Source organism: Dendropsophus ebraccatus, chromosome 6 (genome assembly GCF_027789765.1).
Source record: "Dendropsophus ebraccatus isolate aDenEbr1 chromosome 6, aDenEbr1.pat, whole genome shotgun sequence".
NCBI lineage: Eukaryota > Metazoa > Chordata > Amphibia > Anura > Hylidae > Dendropsophus > Dendropsophus ebraccatus.
In genome coordinates, this window is record NC_091459.1 from 104,254,819 (window position 1) to 104,276,409 (window position 21,591).

The 21,591-nt window shown below is 45.0% G+C and overlaps 1 protein-coding gene across 3 annotated transcripts in view; it reads right to left on the reverse strand.

Annotated features, from left to right (window-relative positions):
• Positions 1-21,591, reverse strand: part of LOC138795849 (rootletin-like) — a 93,278-nt gene that overhangs the window by 51,188 nt on the left and 20,499 nt on the right. For all 3 annotated transcript variants that reach the window (XM_069975486.1, XM_069975483.1, XM_069975485.1), the window contains exons 2-5: positions 15,641-15,794; positions 15,359-15,504; positions 3,302-3,460; positions 2,983-3,066 (exon numbers count right to left, since the gene is read on the reverse strand). In XM_069975486.1, the coding sequence (XP_069831587.1) occupies positions 2,983-3,066; positions 3,302-3,460; positions 15,359-15,504; positions 15,641-15,794 (543 nt within the window). The remainder of the gene's footprint in view (positions 1-2,982; positions 3,067-3,301; positions 3,461-15,358; positions 15,505-15,640; positions 15,795-21,591) is intronic.

A 21,591-nucleotide genomic window follows, 5' to 3' on the forward strand; every position in this document is an offset into this window, starting at 1 on the left:
GGCACTGACACATTTCTGGTTATATTAAAAACTAGTGTACTTTTTTAGCCTTTTGAGCAGGGGACCATACGGTGATAACTTATCTTCTGTGGTTGTCTGAGGGATAGAGATGGCCCTCGCAGTTGAGGAAATATATAGAGACTATAACAGTATATAACATGTGAATGTCCATGTAAATAAAGTTAGATTTTAAAAATTAAGATTTTTTTAAATACTGCAATTTCAGTTATGTTTATTTTTATACTTTAAATTTTATCCATTTTTAAAAATAGAAAATGGGTGAAGTTTATTATGGGGTATTTTTCTTTTATATATTTTCTTACTTTTATTTGTTTCTGTCATTGTCCTCCAGTGGGATTTAACCTGTTAATGGTTGTACAGTACACTGCACCTGGCTACCATGACAAATGCTCGATGACATATGATTGCACCAAAGAGGAGGGATGGGGTGATCAGAGGCTAGAAGTGACCAGTTTGCAGCATCTAATCACCTATTACAGTACTAAATTATTGTGGCATCTAAGTGGTAAAATGGCTGAGGTCAGAGTTACCTCAAATCCTTGACAATGATGGCACCTGCAAGCTTCTGCTCTAGCAGCCAGCACCAACCGTGTATGAAGCGGATTCAGTTTTTGAGGCCACTTCATACATCTTTAATGCCATCAGTATGTCATGTGGCGTTAAAGGCTTAAGTACATACAGAAATAAAGTCTCCACTTGCAATTCAGTCAGATCTGATTCCAAAGATTACTGCTGTCAAAGTGACAGACACCACAATAGTATCCTGAAGAATCCCACTGTAAGGGCCCGTTCACACTGCTGAATCTCTCCTGCTATGTCTTTGAATGGAAGGGCCTGCTTGCCTCCGCTCTTCACTTAAAGACCTGACATGTCAGTTCTTTCAGCGGAGAGGCGCGGAGAGTTGAGGCACACAAGCCCACCCATTCAATTCTGCGGACGGAGGTTCCCAGTGGAATCTCCATGTCGAATCCATACTGTGAATGGGACGAATCCGTAGTGTGAATGGGCGAATCCGTAGTGTGAATGGGCCCTTAGTTAGTGGAAACTGTAGGCCAATGTTGGGAACCATCATACCACAGATATGGCCTCTAACCACTTAGCTCAGTACTCAATTATTGTGGCATCTAAGTGGTAAAATGACTATAAGTATTTTGCAGCTGTCTTTTTTGATGGATGTCATTTTGGCCCCATATCATGTCAGTGTTACGCAAATCGCTATCGGAATTTGCATAAAACGCCTGCAAGAATCATCCATAAAACCAAGAGTGAAACACCTCAAAAAAGTTGTGGTAAGAACATAGTCTTTAGGTGAGCATACTTTTTCGTGTGATTGAATGCAGAAATACTTCAAACGTGTTGAGTATTTACTCCGGATTGCCTAATATTGCACTTTATGTAAACACCATAAACCATTCAGCATGACAAATACGCAACAATGGGGAGACATCTGGAAGAGGAAAAATAATTTTCCTTTCACAACACTGTAAAAACACATTGAGGATCTGGTGACAGATCTATAAATTAGCTGTGTCTAAGGTGGAGTGGAAATCCCTTTAAACATCTACTTCCTGATATACAGAAAATTCTTTACATGAAAACACCTTGAAAGCCTTTTTTTTTTTTTTGCCAAAATATACAAGCTGAGCACACCTGAAGCCTAGTGGTGGGAGTCAGGCATTCAACCTGAATATACAATACACGAGAAGACAAAAGATGGAAAGCGTCAGCGCGTTCCCATGCGCCTTCGGTCAGCACAGGTGTTTTGTGGAACCGGCTGCATAGACTGTGGGCAAGACGGTGATGTTTCTGCAGCTGGCGGAGCAGGATCCTGGTGCCAAAGACGTTTAAGTGTAATCGTAAACATAGTTTTTAACCTGGTAATTGACAGACTGAAAAACCTATTCAGACATGCTTAGCACAATATTGCTAAATATTTCTCACATTCCTAGCATTTTGAAAACATAAGCTCAATAACCTCGGTGTAACAAGCCCATCTGACAATGCTTTCCTCCACCTCTCATTGATGCTCTAAGCCTCCAGCTGACTTATAGGACTTAGTGACTTAAAGGGGTTATCCGGTAAAGGAAAATTGTATTTAAATAAAACTATCACCCCCAAGACATATATCTTACTAATATAGCGTTATCACTAATAGTACTGGCATAAGCCTGGTTTCGAATGATTTACGACAGACAGGAAATGGAAAACAGCAGAACTACAAAATAGTATTGTCTACAGCTCCTCCCTCTCTCCCAGGATGTATTATCCTCTAAAGCCCCAAAATGCATTGCTTTCCCTCGACTTTTAATCAGTGCCCTCCCACCCTGCCTACTCCCCTCCCCCAGCACTCCTGCCAGTTCACCACAAAAACTGTTGTAGATCAGTGAGGTTGCAGCACCTGCTGCTTCATTTAACACAAAGCAGCATGCTATCACACCGCACTCTCCCTAACACTGGTGCTCCAAGAGTTAATCAGAAGGTCTTTTAGACTCCCTATTAAATAATCTTTCAAACATATTGTTTGCTACACAGCAGACTGAACATGTGGTATGCTATTATTTGTCATTACAGTTTAAGGCTATGTTTTTATTGGAAAGCCATAATTTAACTGCAAGTAACGGCTGTCATTATACAAACAGCACTCGTTATTTGCCGTTAAATGACGGCCATCATTTTGATGTGTGTCAATATAGTGTGAAACATGCATATATAAAAGGAAAGGGACTTTTGGAGGGTGCCATTCCTATGTTTTATATCAGTTTATTTTGTTAACCTATTTATTTTAGGAATGGAAGATAAAATAACCTATCGCCCCTTGTCATTAGTTTAGACACCTCAGCAATAAATGGGATCTGAGGGGTTACCATATACACTGTACATCAGTTGTCAATTTAGTTCTTTTTATTTCAATCATACAACCCGAATACACCCACTGTTCAGTGGAAACTGCACTTTACTTACCAATAATTTCTGCTGCTCACTTTCAGAGGTTTTCTCTAGGAGTTGTTGTTCCAGTTCTCCACATCTACTTTTATACTGTAAGACCTGGAGAACAAGTACATGGAGGAGACAAGTAGATGGATCAGTAAGGGTTAAACCTGGACAACTTTGTATTTTTATCGACTTTTTAGATGTTACTATTTAAATGTTTTTAATGGTTTCTACAAATCGTGCCCTTTCATGTATACCACATATGGATTGTTACAGTGTGACTGATCAGTAGAATGAATCATCATAATGTTTATCTGATCCAGAGATGTTAGATCGATGTGTAACTCACCTTATTTTGCAATCTCTGCACCAACTGAGCCTGTCGCTGCTGCCCCTCCTGGTAAGCAGACAATTTGCGTTTATACGCCATCTCCTCCTCCTGGAAGCGATGTTTTAGATCTAATATGGCTTCACTTTCCTCCGATCTGTGCAACTGATTCTGTTCCAGCTGTATTGAACAATAAAATGTACAGTGAAGTCCATATATATTTGGACACTGACAATTTTTTTAACCTCTTTACTGAAACATATTCAAGTTATATAATGGACATGGACATAAAGTCCAGACTTTCAGCTTTTACTTGAGCCTCCACATTAAGACTGGGTTCACACACAGTATGACACCGGCCGTTCTTTGACATGGTCGTGTAACAGAACGGCCGGTGTCAGTGAGTCATCTCAGCCGTTACTGCATTTCCTTAGAATCGGGATTCCGGTGTGCCCGCATAAAGGCCCTATCACACAAAGCAATTATCGGATGTGTTCGGCCAATATCGGCCGATTATCATTTTGTGTTATAGAAGACAACGATCAGCCAACATGCACAATGTCGGCTGATCTTTGTCTTTCAACAGGCTGAAACTACAACGATCAGCCTGGTAACTATCTGCTACCATCGCTCCATGTAATAGGAGCTGTGGCAGCAGACCGCCACTGTCTGTGCCACCCTGTTTTTAATGGGACCAAAAGTAATTAGACAATTGACTCTTGGGCTGTTTCATCGGCAGTTATGGGCAATTCCTTTGTTATGTCATTCTCAAGCAGATAAAAGGCCTGGAGTTGATTTGAGGTGCGGTTAAAGGAGCTCTCCGTGCAGGTGAAACAAGCCATCCTTAAAGCAAGTGTACCACTAGGTACATTGCTTTTTTGTCATTTACATGAACAGTCCGGCGCTGGTGCAGGGATGCTGGTGCTGTGGTCCTTTTTTAGAACCGCCACCTGGTTCCCGCGCACGGTGCTAGTCTATTCCCAAGCAATGGCTGGGCATGAAGCACTGGAGACAGACCCACTGGCCCCCAGTGTGCCGGAACCCCCTCCCCTTGTTGTGGCTCCATTAAACTAGTGTTTATTGATAATGTGACACAGGACAGAAGCAGATCGATGAAATCTGAGCTATTCAGAGACATACTGTGTGCTCTAATCCAGCCAAACTGATTGGTCCATGCTTCATAATACAGATGGATTCAAAACATAAAGATAAAGCAACCCAGGAGTCTATTAAAGCAAAGAAGTGGAATATTCTTAAATGACCAAGTCATTCACCTAATCTCAACCCGATTGAGCAGCATTTCACTTGTTAAAATATTCAACTACGTATTATAAATGAAAAGGACACATTTTCCCCCATTTGTAAGATGTTTTTATGCACCACACAGCTCTAAATGCAAATGTGACTCTAGCCTAAGGGGCCAAACACGCGTTCTGTGATTACAGTACGTGCACGGAAGGTGTGCTATGGAGCGGAATGTGCAACTCCAGGCATTATAATCAACCATGATGCTGGGAGTTCTGTGTTGCAGTCCATAGTGCGCCTTCCGTGCGCAGACCATAATCACTGAACGTGTGAATGCCCTTCTTTACCACCATTCTCCACAGACTTCTATGGCAGCATGCAATCTGATTCTTCAGTGAGCTCATAGCCCATCTCTTAAGATTACTTTTACTTAGCAGTAATAATGAGTTTAGGTGGGAAGGAGAAACAGAGCCTGATAACTGAAGAAAGTGCTATTTTTTTCTCTAATAAGATACAATACAATACAATTCTTTTATTTAAACAATGTACAAATTCATTAAACAACGGCCGTTATTTAATGACAGAAGCCGATCGCATTGAACTCTATGGAATCCCAGCCGGAGTGTATACACACTGTATAAACTCCGGACGGAATTCCATGCGACCACAAAAAAAACTGACTTGTCAATTTTGTGCGGCACAAAACTGACTATGCAGACAATGTAAAGTGCGGCTCTGGCTGTACTTTAAATTGTCTGCTAAGGTCTATTGAAACGCGGGCACACCCAAATGTGCATGCATTCCAATTCCAAAGAAGTGATGTTCATCTGGTCGGTATTGCAGTACTGGCCGGCGTGAACCTCACAGACAGCGGCCATTCTGTGACATGGCCATGTCACAGAACGGCCACTGTCTTACAACGTGAGAACGAGGCCTTACATTGTTTACATGTTACAGACATTTAAGGCTATTTTAGTTTTTTCTCAATGTTCTATTCCCTTCATCATTTCCCTTTCCAACAACACATGAAGACAATGTTGCATGTTGAATATCCTGGTGAAATCTATTAAATACACAATTTCTTCCCCTGTTAAATCCATGTTAATCACTCAAAATGAAGGGAATTAAACAGGTAAAGAAAGATTTTCAGGACTGAAAAGAATGAGACATGAAAAGGTTTTCCAGGCTTTAGATAATTGAGACATGGATTGTACTTGTGATGGGAGTGAGACAGGTATAAAGACACGGGGTCTATAAATGAGCAGACGTAGGTGTGGCAGGAAAACATACACTTTATTTTAAGCAACCTTATATCATGTATATCCTAAACAGTGAATACTTGAAACATGGAAAGGTAAAAGGTTTCGGCTATGTTCGTGCTATAGCACTTATAATGGACAGAGAGATCGCAAAAGATTGGCATACATCTGGCTGGTGTGCACTGGCATGCTTAGGCTAGTAGTAGTCTAGTGAACCTGTAAAATCCTGTTAGTCACAGTAGGAAATGCAATGGGAGACTTATGCAACTGTTTGGGCTATACCTTTGGAGTATATATGAGGAGGGATTTATTAAAAGAGAAGTCTGGTGAAAATTTTTATTAAAGTATTGTATTGTTCTCAAAAGTTATACAAATCACCAATATACACTTATTATAGGAAATGCTTATAAAGTGCTTTTTTCCCTGCACTTACTACTGCATCAAGACTTCACTTCCTGGATAACATGGTGATGTCACTTCCTGGATAAAATGGTGATGTCCCGACCCGACTCCCAGATCTGTGCGGGCTGTGGCTGCGGGACAGGATGATGGCAGGGGATGTTCAGTGTCCCTCCAGTGCCCTGTGTCCCTCAGTGTCCCCCTGCCATCATCCTCTCCAGCATCGCCAGCCCGCACAGCTCTAGGAGTCGGGTTGTGACATCACCATTTTATCCAGGAAGTGACATCACCATGTTATCCAGGAAGTGAAGCCTTGATGCAGTAGTAAGTGCAGGGAAAAAAGCACTTTATAAGCATTTCCCATAATAAGTGTATATTGGTGATTTGTATAACTTTTGGGGGGCCGCACTCCTCCTTTAAGGATGCGCCCCTGGCGTACGCCACAAAGAAGGCGCAGATTCTTGCCTACTCCGTGGTGTAGGCCAGCCATTACCCCTGTTTGCCCGATGGATGGGCAGAGGGCACGGCAAGGTAGGGAGAAGGCCTCCTCCTGTGCCTAATTTAAGGTTATGCCTGGAATCAGGTGTAAAGGCCTTATTATCGGATTATCGGTCGTATTTGGCCGATATTGGCCATTACGGTCGATTATCGTCCCATGGAATAGAAGGCAACGATCAGCCGACATCAGTAGCGAAAATAGGCGGGGGCAAAGGGGGCGGTCGCCCCCGGGCCCACTCAGGCAGGGGCCCACTAAGGTCTCAGACAGTTAATGCTGTCTGCAAAAGCTATTGCTTTTGCAGACAGCCTTAACACATGTCTGTCCTGGCCGGGGCCCCCAAGAAGCCAACAGCACCTGGCAATAGCGGGCCCCCTCAGCTGTCGGATGCCGTGCCCGGCCAGGGCTGGATCTTCTCCCTGCTTCTTCCTCACAAGCTGCTGCTGGCCCCTCCCCCTCATACCACACTCTGTAGGACAGTGAGGGGGAGGGGAGAAGCAGCAGCGTGTGAGGAAGAAGCAGGAAAAACATCCAGCCCTGGCCGGGCACGGCATCCGACAGCTGAGGGGGCCCGCTATTGCCAGGTGCTGTTGGCTTCTTGGAGGCCCCGGCCACTACAGACATGTGTGGGGAGGGACCAGCAGCTGGAGGGATCCTGCCGTCCATGGCTGCCAGAGAGGGACTGAAGTCATCCAGCAGCAGCTCTGACAGTAAGTGAGGCTGCTGAGCGCTGGAAGGTGTCAGGTACTGTGAGAGGAGTGACAACACACAGACAGACACAGACACACAACCACCCACCCACACCACTGACCAGACACAGCAGCTATATACAGTATATATATGACCAAATAATCAGGAGGAGCCATATATATATATATATATATATATATACACAGCTCTGGGACCATCTTGTACTCAGTATGATGGAGGTCACACAGCTTTCCAGAATCTTCTATTCAGTATAATGGAGGTCACACAGCTTTCCCAGTATCCTGTAGTCAGTATAATGGAGGTCACCCAGCTTTCCCAGTATCCTGTAGTCAGTATAATGGAGGTCACCCAGCTTTCCCAGTATCCTGTAGTCAGTGTAATGGAGGTCACCCAGCTTTTCCAGTATCCTGTAGTCAGTATAATGGAGGTCACACAGCTTTCCCAGTATCCTGTAGTCAGTGTAATGGAGGTCACCCAGCTTTTCCAGTATCCTGTAGTCAGTATAATGGAGGTCACCCAGCTTTTCCAGTATCCTGTAGTCAGTATAATGAAGGTCACCCAGCCTTTCCAGTATCCTGTAGTCAGTATGATGGAGGTCACCCAGCTCTCCAGAATCTTGTATTCAGTATAATGGAGGTCACCCAGCTTTTCCAGTATCCTGTAGTCAGTATAATGGAGGTCACCCAGCTTTTCCAGCATTTGTACTCAGTATGATGGATAGATAGATAGACAGACAGACAGACAGACATACATACAGACAGACAGACAGACAGGAGATAGATAGATGATAGATAGGAGATAGATAGATAGACAGAGAGGTAGACAGACAGACAGATGGAGTGATATATAGATAGATAGATAGATAGACAGATAGACAGACAGACAGGAGATAGATGGATAGATAGATAGACAGACAGGAGATAGATAGATAGATAGATAGATAGACAGATAGACGGATAGATAGATAAATAGACAGACAGACAGGAGATAGATGGATAGATAGATAGACAGACAGGAGATAGATAGATAGATAGATAGATAGATAGATAGATAGATAGATAGATAGATGTCTAAAAGCTTATTACCTATACCACTATTATTTTTAGGCAAAGATAATCTGGTTAAAAGGGTTCTCCAGAATTAAAAGAAAAACAGCATAATTGTTTTCTTCCAAAAACAGCGCCACCCCTGCTCTTAGGTTGTGTGTGGTATCACAACTTGGCTCCATTCACTTTAGTTGAATACCACACACAAACTGAGGACAAGAGTGGTGCTGTCTGTGGAAGAAGGTAGCTATATTTTTCTAATCTTAAGCCCTTTTACTTTTTTGCGGTTCTATATTCCAGATGTAGAAGCCTCTTACACGGCTCTTTATTCTTATTCACTATCAGAAATGTAGAACAATATTCCCTTTATTATTCAGAAATCCTTGTCACCTGCTGAGGTTTCCTATGGGTAACCTTGGTTGGGGGCCCACTCAGACTCACTCGCCCCCCCTAGGCTGAACCCCTAGCTACGCCCCTGGCCGACATCGATCATGTTGGCTGATCGTTGCAGTCGTTTGTCTTTCAACCATGTTGAAAAACAAACGACTGTGATAGCAGCGATCTGCTGCCGTCGCTCCGTGGAATAGGAGCGGTGGCAGCAGACCGCCACTATCCTCTATGGGCAGCCTAGACAATCTAGTGATCACCCGGGCAGCCCCCCCCCCCGCAGCTCCCCGCGGCCCCTCCCGCACTCACCCGCACGCTGCTGCAGCGTGTGATAGCGGTAGCAGCAAGCCGGGAACGAGGAGCAAGCGAGCACAGGTGGCTTAACGATTCAGCCCATGTGCCGTGCAAACACAGGTGATGAATAGTAGAAAGTCTGCCTGGAGCATTCCTAATGATGAAGAGGGTGGGGAGGAGGGACGGAGGGGTGGTGCAAGGCTAGGGCACAGATATTCTAGGCCACAGCCGTTTGACACAGGGCTGCCAGTTTAAAAGGTTTTTTTTAGGACAATAACTGCATAGCCTGCCGAACTGACCACAGGACAGATCTTGGATTAAAAGCATCGATCCGAAGGTACAAGTGGTTTTGGGGAGTCAGATTGTGGGTACAGAGTCGCTTTAAAGAGGTTATCCGGCATTTATAAACTTTTTATATTTTGCTACCCTTACATAAAACATCTTCTGAGTCCCCAGCTGACCGCAGCCGCTGCCACTTCTGCAGACAAACTCATCTTGGCAGTGACAGCCTGCTCAGCCAATCACAGCTGTCACAGACAGTGGTTGGTTGAGCAGCCTGTCACTACCAAGAGGAGTTTGTCTGAAGAAGTGGCAGCGGCTGTTAGACTCAAAGACATTGCAGGAGGACACGGGGGAGGGCAGTGAGGTAAGCATAAGATGTCTGTTATGTTTTATGTATGGGCAGCAACATTTAAAAAGTTTACAAATACTGGATAACCCCATTAAAAAGCTTTCTCTCCCGAACTCCCTATGCACATGTATGTTTGGCCTGGTCAAACATTTATGTGTCCTCTATGGAGAGTGGAAGGTTAAGCAGCAACCAGAACCAGATAGTTGAAATCCAACATGCCCAACCTTTCTCTCCCCTAACATAATATTTCGGGGGCCACTATAGTCCGCCACAGACTTTTCTCTAATGTGTATCTGCGCCTTAACAGCAGTCAACAGGGGCAATATTATGGGTCTGTACAAGAGTTTTATACAGCTGTGTTAGACAACCCGTAGATTTATATGGCCCTACTCTACATCTATATTTCCTCCAGTGATTTCTTTAGTCAGATTTTGTATGAAAACGATAAATAAAAATTCATGTAGAATGGAGGATGCCATGTTATGGATGTAATTTTCGCCTAGAAACATTACTTATAAGGGAGAAAGATACCACCATCCCATGTAGAACAGTGCCTTGTATTGCGGCACATGCGTTAACCAATACTCCAGAAGCAAAGAACTGCTATCTTAGGTGTCTGGTCCCATAAGAAGCAGCAATGATTCCCAGCTGAACGGGTCCACTTTGCAGGAATTCTTCATCAATCTTTGTACATTACTTCAGGCCTATGTGCTTGTCCCGTGAATAACTTGCCTTTTCCTGCCTCTATGCCTACAATCTCTCACCTCACTAAACCCCATCAGAACATCAGAGCTGTTCTGTTTCTCTTTAAGTCTAAATTTAGACCCATTAGGGCCCATTTTGATGTTTCCTCAGTTACCCGCTGGCGCCATCAGCCTGAATTTGTACTGTTTTTTAATGCTCACATAAAGACAGATTGATCTTAATAGTTACTTTTATATTTAGTGAATCATACCTTTAACCCCCCCTCTAGGCAATTTTACAACTAAAAATTCCACTTTAAGAGAAATGCCCGCTAAAGCAGCCACGTACAGCGACCTTTTTGTGCCAGAGGATACAAAAACATTGCCGCGGGGGTCAATTAGTGGCTAAATGGCACTAAAACTGTTTGGAAATAATTATTAGCTTGACAGCTTTCAATCTGATATAAAACATTCATGTTGAACCAAATCCGTAGAGAAATATTTATGTTGTCCAATAAAATGTGTCACTATATAAGCATTTCTGTTTGAAAGTGTGAAGTCTTGACGTCTCCTGTGTTGCTTGAGGGGAGCTGTGGGGGGAAGGGATGGGAGTCGGAGATCACACGTCCCTGGGAAAGTGTTTGCGGGGAGGGCAGCGCTCCCACTGGGTTGTTAACAGCCAGACAGTTTATTTAGTGCTGTTATGAGAGAGCGTTAATTCTGCTTGGGAAGGTGGGAATCTGGCCCCATGGGGGGAGCAGAGAGGTGCAGCTGCGAGATCTGGTGTGAGGGACAAGGTCACTAAGCAGTCAAGGGCCTTGTCGTCAGTGCGCTAGGCTTATGGTAGACTGCCAAGGACTGACACAGCACACGAGCGCAGAGTCTCAGCTTAAGTCAAGATGTGTATGACAAGCAGATGGCATTGTGGGAGAAGTTTGGGGAACTTACAAAGAGTGGTGCCAGTCTCGTTAAAAATTTTGGAGAGTTATTATTGGACTAATGTTTAATCCACGGAACTGTGACTCAAATGCTCCCTTTACTTGGAGAGATTTACAGCAGTTTTTGTCTTACAGATTCTCAGTGACAGATCATCAGAATAATATTATGCTTTATTCCGACCCTGGAGGATTTCAGAAACATAGGCAGAGTTCTTGGATCACAAGCTAGGATACCTTTGTTCTTCTGTCAATGAAACTGTTGTTTACATGGGCAAATAAAATAAAGGGCAAAATGACAAATAGGAAGTGTATATCATTTTTAAATGTTTTTAAAACTTTTAATATGTTATAGAGACATGTCAAAAGTCTTAATTGGCGGGATCTGGGTGCTGAGCCCCCCCCCCCCCCCCCCAGCAGTCGATAAAACAAATAGGGAGAAGAACCCAGAGAAATTACTTACTGTAGGAAACAGGCTCTATAGAAAATCTATGAGCCAATGTCATGCAGTAAGGTAAGGGGTAAAAGGGCTTAGCGGAGTCCTACTGCTGTCTCATTCTAGCCATCAGTTGTGGTTTCAGTACCCAAACTTTTAACATGTCTCTATGACAGTAACACTTTAACTGGGCCGCAAAACCTCACACTATTTTTTCTCCATGATCCGTGGAAAATCATCCGTAAATGTAAATAGTACTAGTTTGCATAGATTTGATCCGTGTTTTTATGGACGTCATAGATGTGACATCCGTGATGTTCGTAAAAATACGAATCCCATAGATTATTGGTAATCCATACTGCAATCACAATCCGCACTAGGACATGTCCTTTTTTTTTTTTTACAAAATGGATTACAAATTAAATTAACACGGACAGTGTGAATAGCCCAATATAAATCAATGTGCTCTAAATTGAACCGTGATTACGGATCCGAAACTACTGACAACTGATACATCTTTGGGTCCATTTGGGAACATCTATCAATCAAGGCTCATGGGGTGGAGAGAAGGTACTATACACTTTACAAAAGACTTATGGTTTAGGCAACATCATCTGTCCGTGGGGAGATTATTCCCATAATACAGCTCTATAAAGAGCACAATATAGTTACCATACAGTAGTGGGGAGTTGAAATAAGTTCTTACATTTGTGGGCAGCATGGTATCTCAGTAGTTAGATCTATTGTCTCGCAGCACTGGGGTCCTGGGTTTAAGTTCCACTAATGGCAAATTTTACATTTATGTTCACCCTGTGTTTGCATGAGTTTCCTTCGCGTACTTAGGCCTTTTTTTTTACACTCTAAAAACATACTAAAAAGTTAATATAGAATCTGAATTGTAAGCCCCACTGGGAAAGGGGGATGTGACTGATGCGAATAATGACAAGCGCTTTACAGCTCTGCAGATTATGTTGGTGCTATATAAATAAAGGGATTATTATTAGTAGTATTATTATTACTCCCAGCCTCTTGCTGCAGTCCATCTGTGTTACTTTTTTTAGGAGATGTTCTTTGTTGAGTAGCTGTGATCCAGGATCAGATTTCTCTAATGACCAGAGACACTTCATACTGCACTATGAAAACGTTTAAGATATTAAAAAACATAATGAAAAAAAAAATCTGTACACGAGCCATCTTACACTGTGTTTCCAACGAAGGAACACCAAATGATATGTCTCCTAGTTGTAAGGACTATTTTCAGATATTTTTCCTGAATTACTGTTAGGCAGAACCAAGCACCAATAAACCAGATGTACTATGTTATAAGGCTATGTTCACACAACTTACTTTTTACAAGAAAGGTTGTTGTTTTCTATTAAAACAATGGCCGTTGTTTTCACACAATGCATTGAACAATGGTCATTGTTTGGCACTCAAAAGAATGCTTGTTGTGCAATACATTGTGTGAAAACAAAGGCCGTTGTTGCATTGACTTTAATGTATTTCATTGCAGTATGAAAAGAACGTAGTGTTCATTTCATAAAAAGTAAGTTGTGTGAACATAGGCCCTTTTAAAGAAATCAACAGGGGTTGTGATTTGCAATATACACTGTAAGCGGGGGATTTGTGAAGACTGGAGTACTCGTACGCCGGTCTTAAATTAGGCAACACACCCTTTTCCATCGCTGTATTAACTAAGAGGCGCACAGCGCCTTATCACTCCAGAAAGAACAGAAAGTCTTTGCTTAATTTTAGGCCTAGTAGTGAGAATGAAAACTGCATCAGGATTATTTTAATCTAGATAGTAAAAAAAAAAAAAAAAAAGAACCTACAAATATTCTTTAAATATACTGTATGTTTAACATAAAAACTTGATTTGAGCAACAGGTCATTTTCTAATGACACACTGCCATTATTAAAGCGAATGTGCCAGCAGTACATTTGCTTTAATCTTGTCCACATGGATAGAACAGTGCCTACGCCTGGAATCCGATGCTGCGGTCCTTTTTTTGAACCGTTGCCCAGTTACTGCGTACGCTACCATTCTATTCCCAGGGACTGGCTGGGACTGAAGCACTGGAGGCATGCCAGCCGCCCCCAGTGGGAGGGAACCCTCGCCCTTCTGTGATGCGGCTGATTCTAATGCAGATGCCTCATAGAAGGGCGGGGGTTTCCTCCTACTGGGGGCGGACCGGCCCACCTCCAGTGCTTCACCTGAGGCCGGTGGCCGGGAATATAATGGCACCTTACATGGGAACCGGGAAGCAGTTAAAAAAAAAAAAAAGACTGCGCCACCGCCTTCCCCATGCCGACACTGTTCTATCCATGTGAAAAACTTAAAGCGAATGTACTACTGGTACATTTGCTTTAAGCTTGAGGCTATATCCCAACTGCGTTTACAAAGTGCAAGAGCTGTATGCGGCTGAAAAGTTCCTTTTGCATATGTTAAAAGTATCAATAAGCCCCCATTCCTTAGATGGAGGCCAAGTGTCCTTTTAGCGTCCCCTCAACTGGTACATGTCATTGTGTCTTTTTTGCTGTATAGCTTAGAAGACTGCACTAAAGAAAACATAAACTTACCTTAGGCTATGTTCACACTACGTAAGAGGCCGGCCGTTCCGTGACCCCGGCTGGGTCACGGAACGGACGTTCTCTGGCCGGATCATCTTAAGTACTGGCTGGATGATCCTTCATCAGAGCATCAGAGCTTCCCATAGCCCACAGTGAAGCAAGCGGCCGGAGCCGCTCGCTTCACTGTGCGGAACTGACAGGTCTTTCTGCGGCCGGAATTCACTAAATTCTGCCCGCAGAAAACTGACATGTCAGTTGTTTGCGGCGGCGTATGGGATCCCGGCCGGAGCGCACACGATGTGTGTACGCTCTGGCCGGGATCCCATAGAACAACAGGCATTGTTCCACCGTGGTAAAAGTACGGCCGTTGTTGCCATCAGCAACAACGGCCGTACTTTTACGTAGTGTGAACATAGCCTTACACTGTAAAACACAGCCCAACAAATAATTCTTTGACGATTCTAAAATGTGTACTTTATATTAAAGGGGAAATGGAAAAATGGATATCAGAATAAAATTATTGGTTATACAGTGGATCTTAAGTCCTCTTTACTTTAGGATCTCAATGGGACAATATGTTTTCGAGTGCTGGTACTATAAATGCTAGTGTGCTGCTGTTTTACTAATTTTAGCATGACAATGTTTTTGTAATATGACTGGTAAAGCTCTAATCTGGTCCTCATATTCTCAGTCATCTAGAGAGGACAATATATGATATTTCTTCACAGAAAAAAGCCCATGTCGCATGTTAAATTTTAACATGCCTTATCCCTTGTCGCTTTAAGAAGTAAGTGGCAGGCGTGTATTCTCCTGTCAACACTGATGTAAACATGACTCCTCAGTAGAACGAGCACGTCTATGCTGGAATTGGGAGAAAGGGCTGTTGTCCAGAAGCTATTTCAAGTGTATGGTCAGGTTTAGTGTGATCCTGACCTACAGCTCGCGCTTTTCTGTATGCTCACAAACACACGTCTGTCTTCTTTACCTTTTCACTTAAAGCATGGTTCTTGATGGTAAGGTCATCGCGTTCAGCACGGGTTAGTGCCAGTAAGTCTTTCAAACGAAATAATTCATCTTGCAGAGATCTGTTTTCCTCCTTCCAGCTGACATCAGGATATGGGTCTGTGTATCCTTCGAAATGAGGAAACAGTTAGGTGATTTATTATATAGTTGTACATGGATAAAAGTACTGACAGTGATTTTTCCCTATACTGTCCCTGCAGAGAGTGGGCTGACAGCAGGACTTTAGATGACAAACTAAACTTACTTTGGCTGGAGTCTTCGCTCAGATTCTGGGTGATAATTTCTCGGATCCGGGCAGGTACAGGGGTGAGTGTGTCCTTCACGCCTTCGGCACTGCGAACACTCAATACTCTCTCTTCAGCTGCAGTTTCTGGATTCAGGACTGTATGTTCCAGGCGCTGAAATACACATACAGAATGAGTTAAATAGACAGTAACTGAAGTCTGCCATACTCTGGCTGCTAAATGACTAGGCTGCAAGGCCAAATCAAAACTGATGGAGGCCCCTGGGCACAAAACTTCATAGAGGACCCCTCCTCAGTAGCAGTATAATGCATGGCTAACTATAACTGGCATAGTACTTTTCTCAATAAACTTGCTTGTTCAGATCCGCCAAGCATGAATGTTTTATTTATTTATTTTTCAATAGAAAAAAGAAACAGAATCCATGGCCTGGAGCACCCATAGGAGCACTGCCCTGCCTCCATTGCGCCAAGCCAACCTGGTCCTTCTAATGATAATCAATCTGGCAGGCTGGATCGGCGTGATGGGGGCAGGGCAGTGCTCCTAACAGTGCTCTTAATAGAGGCTATTAGCAGGTAAGATTCATCTAACCTGCTGATAGTTCCTCTTTAACTATTTAACATGTCCAATCCTTTGTTCAACCAGGTGATAAATCATTAAAAGAGATGTCTGACAGCCGCTTATTAACCTGAGCATCGTGTGTTATTCTAAATATTTTTGCAGAAATCAATAGCACAGGTAAATTTTAAGAAATTTTGTAATAGGTTTTATTAGGTAAAAAAGTCTCTTTCTTTACTCCAAAAACTGCAATGCAGCCTCCCCTTTCACTCATCTGTGCATAATAAGGCAAAGTCGTCTACATTGCAGAGGAGCAAAGTGAAGACGGGTTTGCTGTGTCCATTATAACCTATGAGGGGGGAGGGGCCGGGGCGATGAGTGAGCCGGAAGAGGAGACAGCCCTGCAGTTCGGAGACTGTCTGGGCACTTAAAAGGCTGAATTCACATGTCTGCTCAGTGCTAGTCTAGAAACTTGGTGATAAGATTGCTGGGCGGTGAGGTGCTGCCTCCTATACATGGGCTGTTTCCCTTGTCTACCTGCTTACTCACCACTCTCGACCCCTCCCCTCCTCATAAACTACAATGGACGCAGCAAACCTGCTTCTTCTGAAGTGAAAGGGGGAGGCTGAAAAACAGCTTTTTGAGTACAGAAGGTAATGCTTTTGCTTAATAAAACCTATAACAGAGATTCTTAAAATCACTTGTACTATTAATTTCTATGTGACAGTTAAATGACATTTACACTTTAAGGCTATGTTCACACTGCGTATCAGACCGGACAACCCAAATAACAGTGTTACCCGCAGATGGAGGCAAGTCTGTGACAAAGTCCATGCCTATATGGCACCAGGGACGGTCTGGAACTGGCAAGGGCTGTAGTAGGCCGGCAGGTCTTAGATGGGAGGACTTGTTCCTGGCACAGATGGTACAGGAAGCCACAAAGTCCTTGACATCTTGAAGTAGGCTGGGCCACCAGTATTGACGGGAGATCAATTGCCCGGTCCTTTGAGTTCCCGGATGCCCGGCCACCAAAGAGGAATGACCCCACTTCAAAATTCGTCTTCGAAGTGCAGGGCACACATAGGTCTTTCCGGGAGGCACTCTCTGAAGAGTAGAGGTGGCGACTGGCACTAGGCGATCGGGAGGTATAATGTGGCGAGGGGATTCCTCTTGCCCCATAACATCAGAGGCTCGGGAAAGTGCATCGGCTTTCACGTTCTTCTCAGCCGGACGGAAATGAATGATGAAGTTGAATCGTGAGAAGAAGAGCGACCACCTGGCCTGCCGGGGATTGAGGCGTTGGGCCGATTGGAGGTAGAGAAGGTTCTTGTGGTCCGTGTAGATGTTGACCGGATGCCTAGCCCCCTCTAGGAGATGATGCAACTCCTCCAGTGCCAACTTAATCGCCAAGAGTTCTTGGTCACCAATAGTATAGTTCCTCTCGACAGGGGAGAAAGTCTTTGAGAAGAACCCACAGGTTCTTGTCTTGCCTGATGCGTCCCTTTGCGAGAGGACAGCTCCAGCACCCACTGACGATGCGTCGACCTCAAGTGAAAACGGCTTGGTGGCATCCGGGCGGACTAGAGCAGGAGCAGAGGCAAAGGCAGACTTTAGGCTAGTGAAGGCTTGCTCGGCCTCAGGTGGCCAATGCCTGGGATCCGCCTTCTTCTTAGTGAGAGCTACAATGGGTGCCACCAGGGTAGAGAAATGTGGGATGAACTGCAGATAGTAGTTGGCAAATCCTAGGAGGCGTTGGATAGCTCTGAGTCCCACAGGACGTGGCCACTGGAGAACAGCTGAGAGTTTGGCTGGATCCATTTGTAGACCCCGGTCGGAGGCAATGTACCCAAGAAACGGAAGGCTGCGCTGATGGAAAACGCACTTCTCCAGCATGGCGTAAAAATGGTTGGCCCGTAGTCTTCGTAGGACCTGACGTACTTGTGTCACGTGAGTCTGCTGGTCAGGGGAGAAGACCAGAATGTCATCAAGATAGACGATGACGCAGACATAGAGGAGGTCACGGAATATGTCGTTGGCGAATGCCTGGAAGACCGCTGGGGCATTGCATAGGCCGAATGGCATGACCAGGTATTTATAGTGCCCATCTCTAGTGTTAAAAGCGGTCTTCCATTAGTTTCCTTCACGAATACAGATTAAATTGTACGCTCCCCTGAGGTCCAGCTTAGAGAAGATCTTGGCTCCACGGAGACGGTCGAATAGTTCGGGGATAAGCGGAAGAGGATATCAGTTCTTGACAGTCACCTTATTTAGGCCCCGGTAGTCTATGCATGGGCGGAGAGAACCGTCCTTCTTCTGCACAAAGAGGAATCCTGCGCCAGCAGGGGACGTGGATTTGCGGATGAAACCCTTCTGTAGGTTCTCCCGGATGTAGGAGGACATGGCCTCAGTCTCGGGTACGGAGAGAGGGTACACCCGACCTCGTGGAGGAGAAGTTCCAGGAAGTAGGTCTATGGGACAATCATACGTCCGGTGAGGGGGTAGAGAGTCCGCCTCTTTGGCAGAAAAGACGTCAGCCAAGTCTTGGTATTCTGCCGGTAGGCGGGGTAGAGGCTTGACGGAGTCAGGTGACGTCATAGAGCACTTGGGCTGAGGAGGCTTCAGACACCGGTTAGGACAGTCCAGACCCCAACTGAGAATCTCCCCGGTTCTCCAGTCTAGCTTAGGGGTATGTAATTGCAGCCAAGGGAGGCCCAGCAGGATGTCGGAAGAGGAATGGCGCAAGACATAGAAGGAGATCTTCTCCTCATGTAAGGCGCCCACCTGGAGGACTAGAGGTGCAGTCTGGTAGTGTACAGCTTCGGTAAGAGTCTCGCCCGTGACCGAGGAGATAGACAGGGATCGGGCTAGCTGGGTCACGGGTAGCCCCCATCTTTGGACCAATGTGGCTGAAATGAAACTGCTTAAAGACCCAGAGTCGATGAAGGCAGTAGTCTGGTGCGTTTGTCCTGAGGGTGTCTGGATGGAGACTGGCATAGACAACCTTGGAGAGGTAGCATTCACACCTAGGGAGGCAGGACCTAGGTGCGAGCGTTTCCCGGACGCTGAGGACGGAAGTGATCAGAGCCACCGCCTCTCTCTCGGAAAACCGGTTGTCGACTTTGGTAGCCAGTAGAATGAGAGCGTTCAAGGAGGTAGGAAGATCTCGGGCGGAGAGCACGTCTTTCACCCGACTGGACAGGCCCTTCTTGAAGGTGGCTATTAGAGCGGCCTCATTCCAGTCTAATTCTGAAGCCAGGGTGCGGAACTGGATGGTGCAGTCGCCAACAGAGGAACTTCCTTGAGAGAGATTGAGAAGCACAGTCTCAGCCGAAGATGCACGGGCAGGTTCCTCAAAGACAGAGCGAAACTCGGCCAGGAAGGTTCTGAGATTGGCAGCAACAGGATCATCTCGGTCCCACAGCGGCATGGCCCAAGCCAGAGCTCTACCCTCCAATAGGCTGATGATGAAAGCCACTTTAGAGCGCTCGTTGGGAAACTGACTAATTAAAAGTTCAATGTGCCTGGTGCATTGAGTCAGGAATCCTCTGCACAACTTGGGATCGCCTCCGTATTTACTCGGGAGAGCCAGTCGAAGTCTCGAAGAGGCTGCAGGAGGTGATGAGCGCAGGGCTGTAGTATGCTGCTGTAAGGCGGCCGTCAGTTGCTGGATCTGCTGCGACTGTTGCTGGATTTGTTGAGCCTGTTGGGCGACCACTCTGGCTACGTCACGGACATCAGGCACCTTGCCGGGATCCATGGTTGGAGCCTACTGTAGTGCCTGGAGTCGTGGGTCCACTGAACCGTCACTAGCGAAGGTGGTAACCGCACCAGGGAGCGGAGTCTAAGGGGCCGCTGGTTTTCACCAGGGATGGGCTTGTTGCGGCAGGAGACCCCCAGGTCGCTACCCCTGGCTTGGTTGCTAGTGACAGCAGGCGAGGCGTGGCAGCAGCAGTAGGCAGAAGATAGTGCAGGCAGAGGTCTGTAGGCGTAACCGCAGGTGGCAGGCAGTGCTCAGGAACAATGGGTAAGCAGCGGACAGGGACTAGGGACCGGGACAGCGGACAGGGACTAGGAACAAGGACTGAGGTCAGGAACAACAGGGAGCTGGGCCAAACGCTATGGGAAGCATGTAGAGGCTCCAACACCAGTGGTGGGGCATGCTGGGATTTATAGGGAGTGATTAGTGCAACTTCCAATTAGGGGCGGACTGGCCCTTTAAATCTGAGACAGCCGGCGCGCGCGCGCCCTAGGAGGCGGGGACGCGCGCGCCGGCCGGCACAGACGGAGACAGGAGCAGGGCGAGGTAAGGCGTCCCCCCGGGGCCAGACAGGTAGCAGCGCCGGGTCCCTGCACATGGACCCCGGCGGCTGCATGGGGAAGAGAGAGGTCGCGGCGGCGTGACAGTTATTCTCTGTGTTTTTTTTGCAGTATGGTTAGTAATATAGGTCTAATCCCTCTCTATTTATGTAGCAGTGTTAATAGTTTGATGGCCTCAAATCTGTCGCCACAATCTATGTAAACCAGGCAACCTACTCAGCATTAGACTGAATATACATGAACATATGAATGACATGCATACAGAAACATAAGCAGGTCATTTAGCATCTGTAATCCATATGTTCCTAGATTGAAGGGGCTTGCTCTCTGCACAAGATAGGCAGGAAACAGTGAAAGGAATGGTTCAGTTTACAATACGGATCTATATAAAGTTAACTAGTTCCAGAGAAATATACAATGCAAATGGTAAAAGATAAAGTGTCACTATATGAACAATAGCAGGGAGACAATCTGTCTTTCAATAATTATGTTCTATTTCAATAAATCAAAGTACCGTACTATTAGAATGACTATGAAGAGTAGCTAAGCTTCTGGGATCAAGTGTTCTGGTGAACTGTGCCTCAAAGAGTATAATGGTCTTTTATCACAGTTACTAAACAAGCATCATGGATTCTGTGGAAGCTGTCACTTTATATTTCCCCCAGTGGACCAGATGCCTCAGATTATATATCATTGTGAGGATTATGAAGATCACTGTATAATACGTCACCTTCTGTCAGTCCGGCAGGGTCAATGGCTGGTACTCTCTGTCAAAGTATCATATATTTACAACTGGAATTATTATTCTGTTTATACAGTGACCAATAATTGGTACAGTATATGATCTGAGAACACAAGTATTGTATATAGGAAATAACAGACACTATAGACAATTATAAGCCCCAGTCATATTCAGTGTAAAAGGAAGGAGAGTTGTAATGCAGTAAATAGAAGTACCATACTTAAAGGGGTTGGCCACTTTATAGTAAAATAGTTCAGTGTACAGTATTAGTAAGTGTACTCACAGCACTGACAGCAGCTTCCTGTGTACCTTATAGAGCTAACATCAGACTCATCT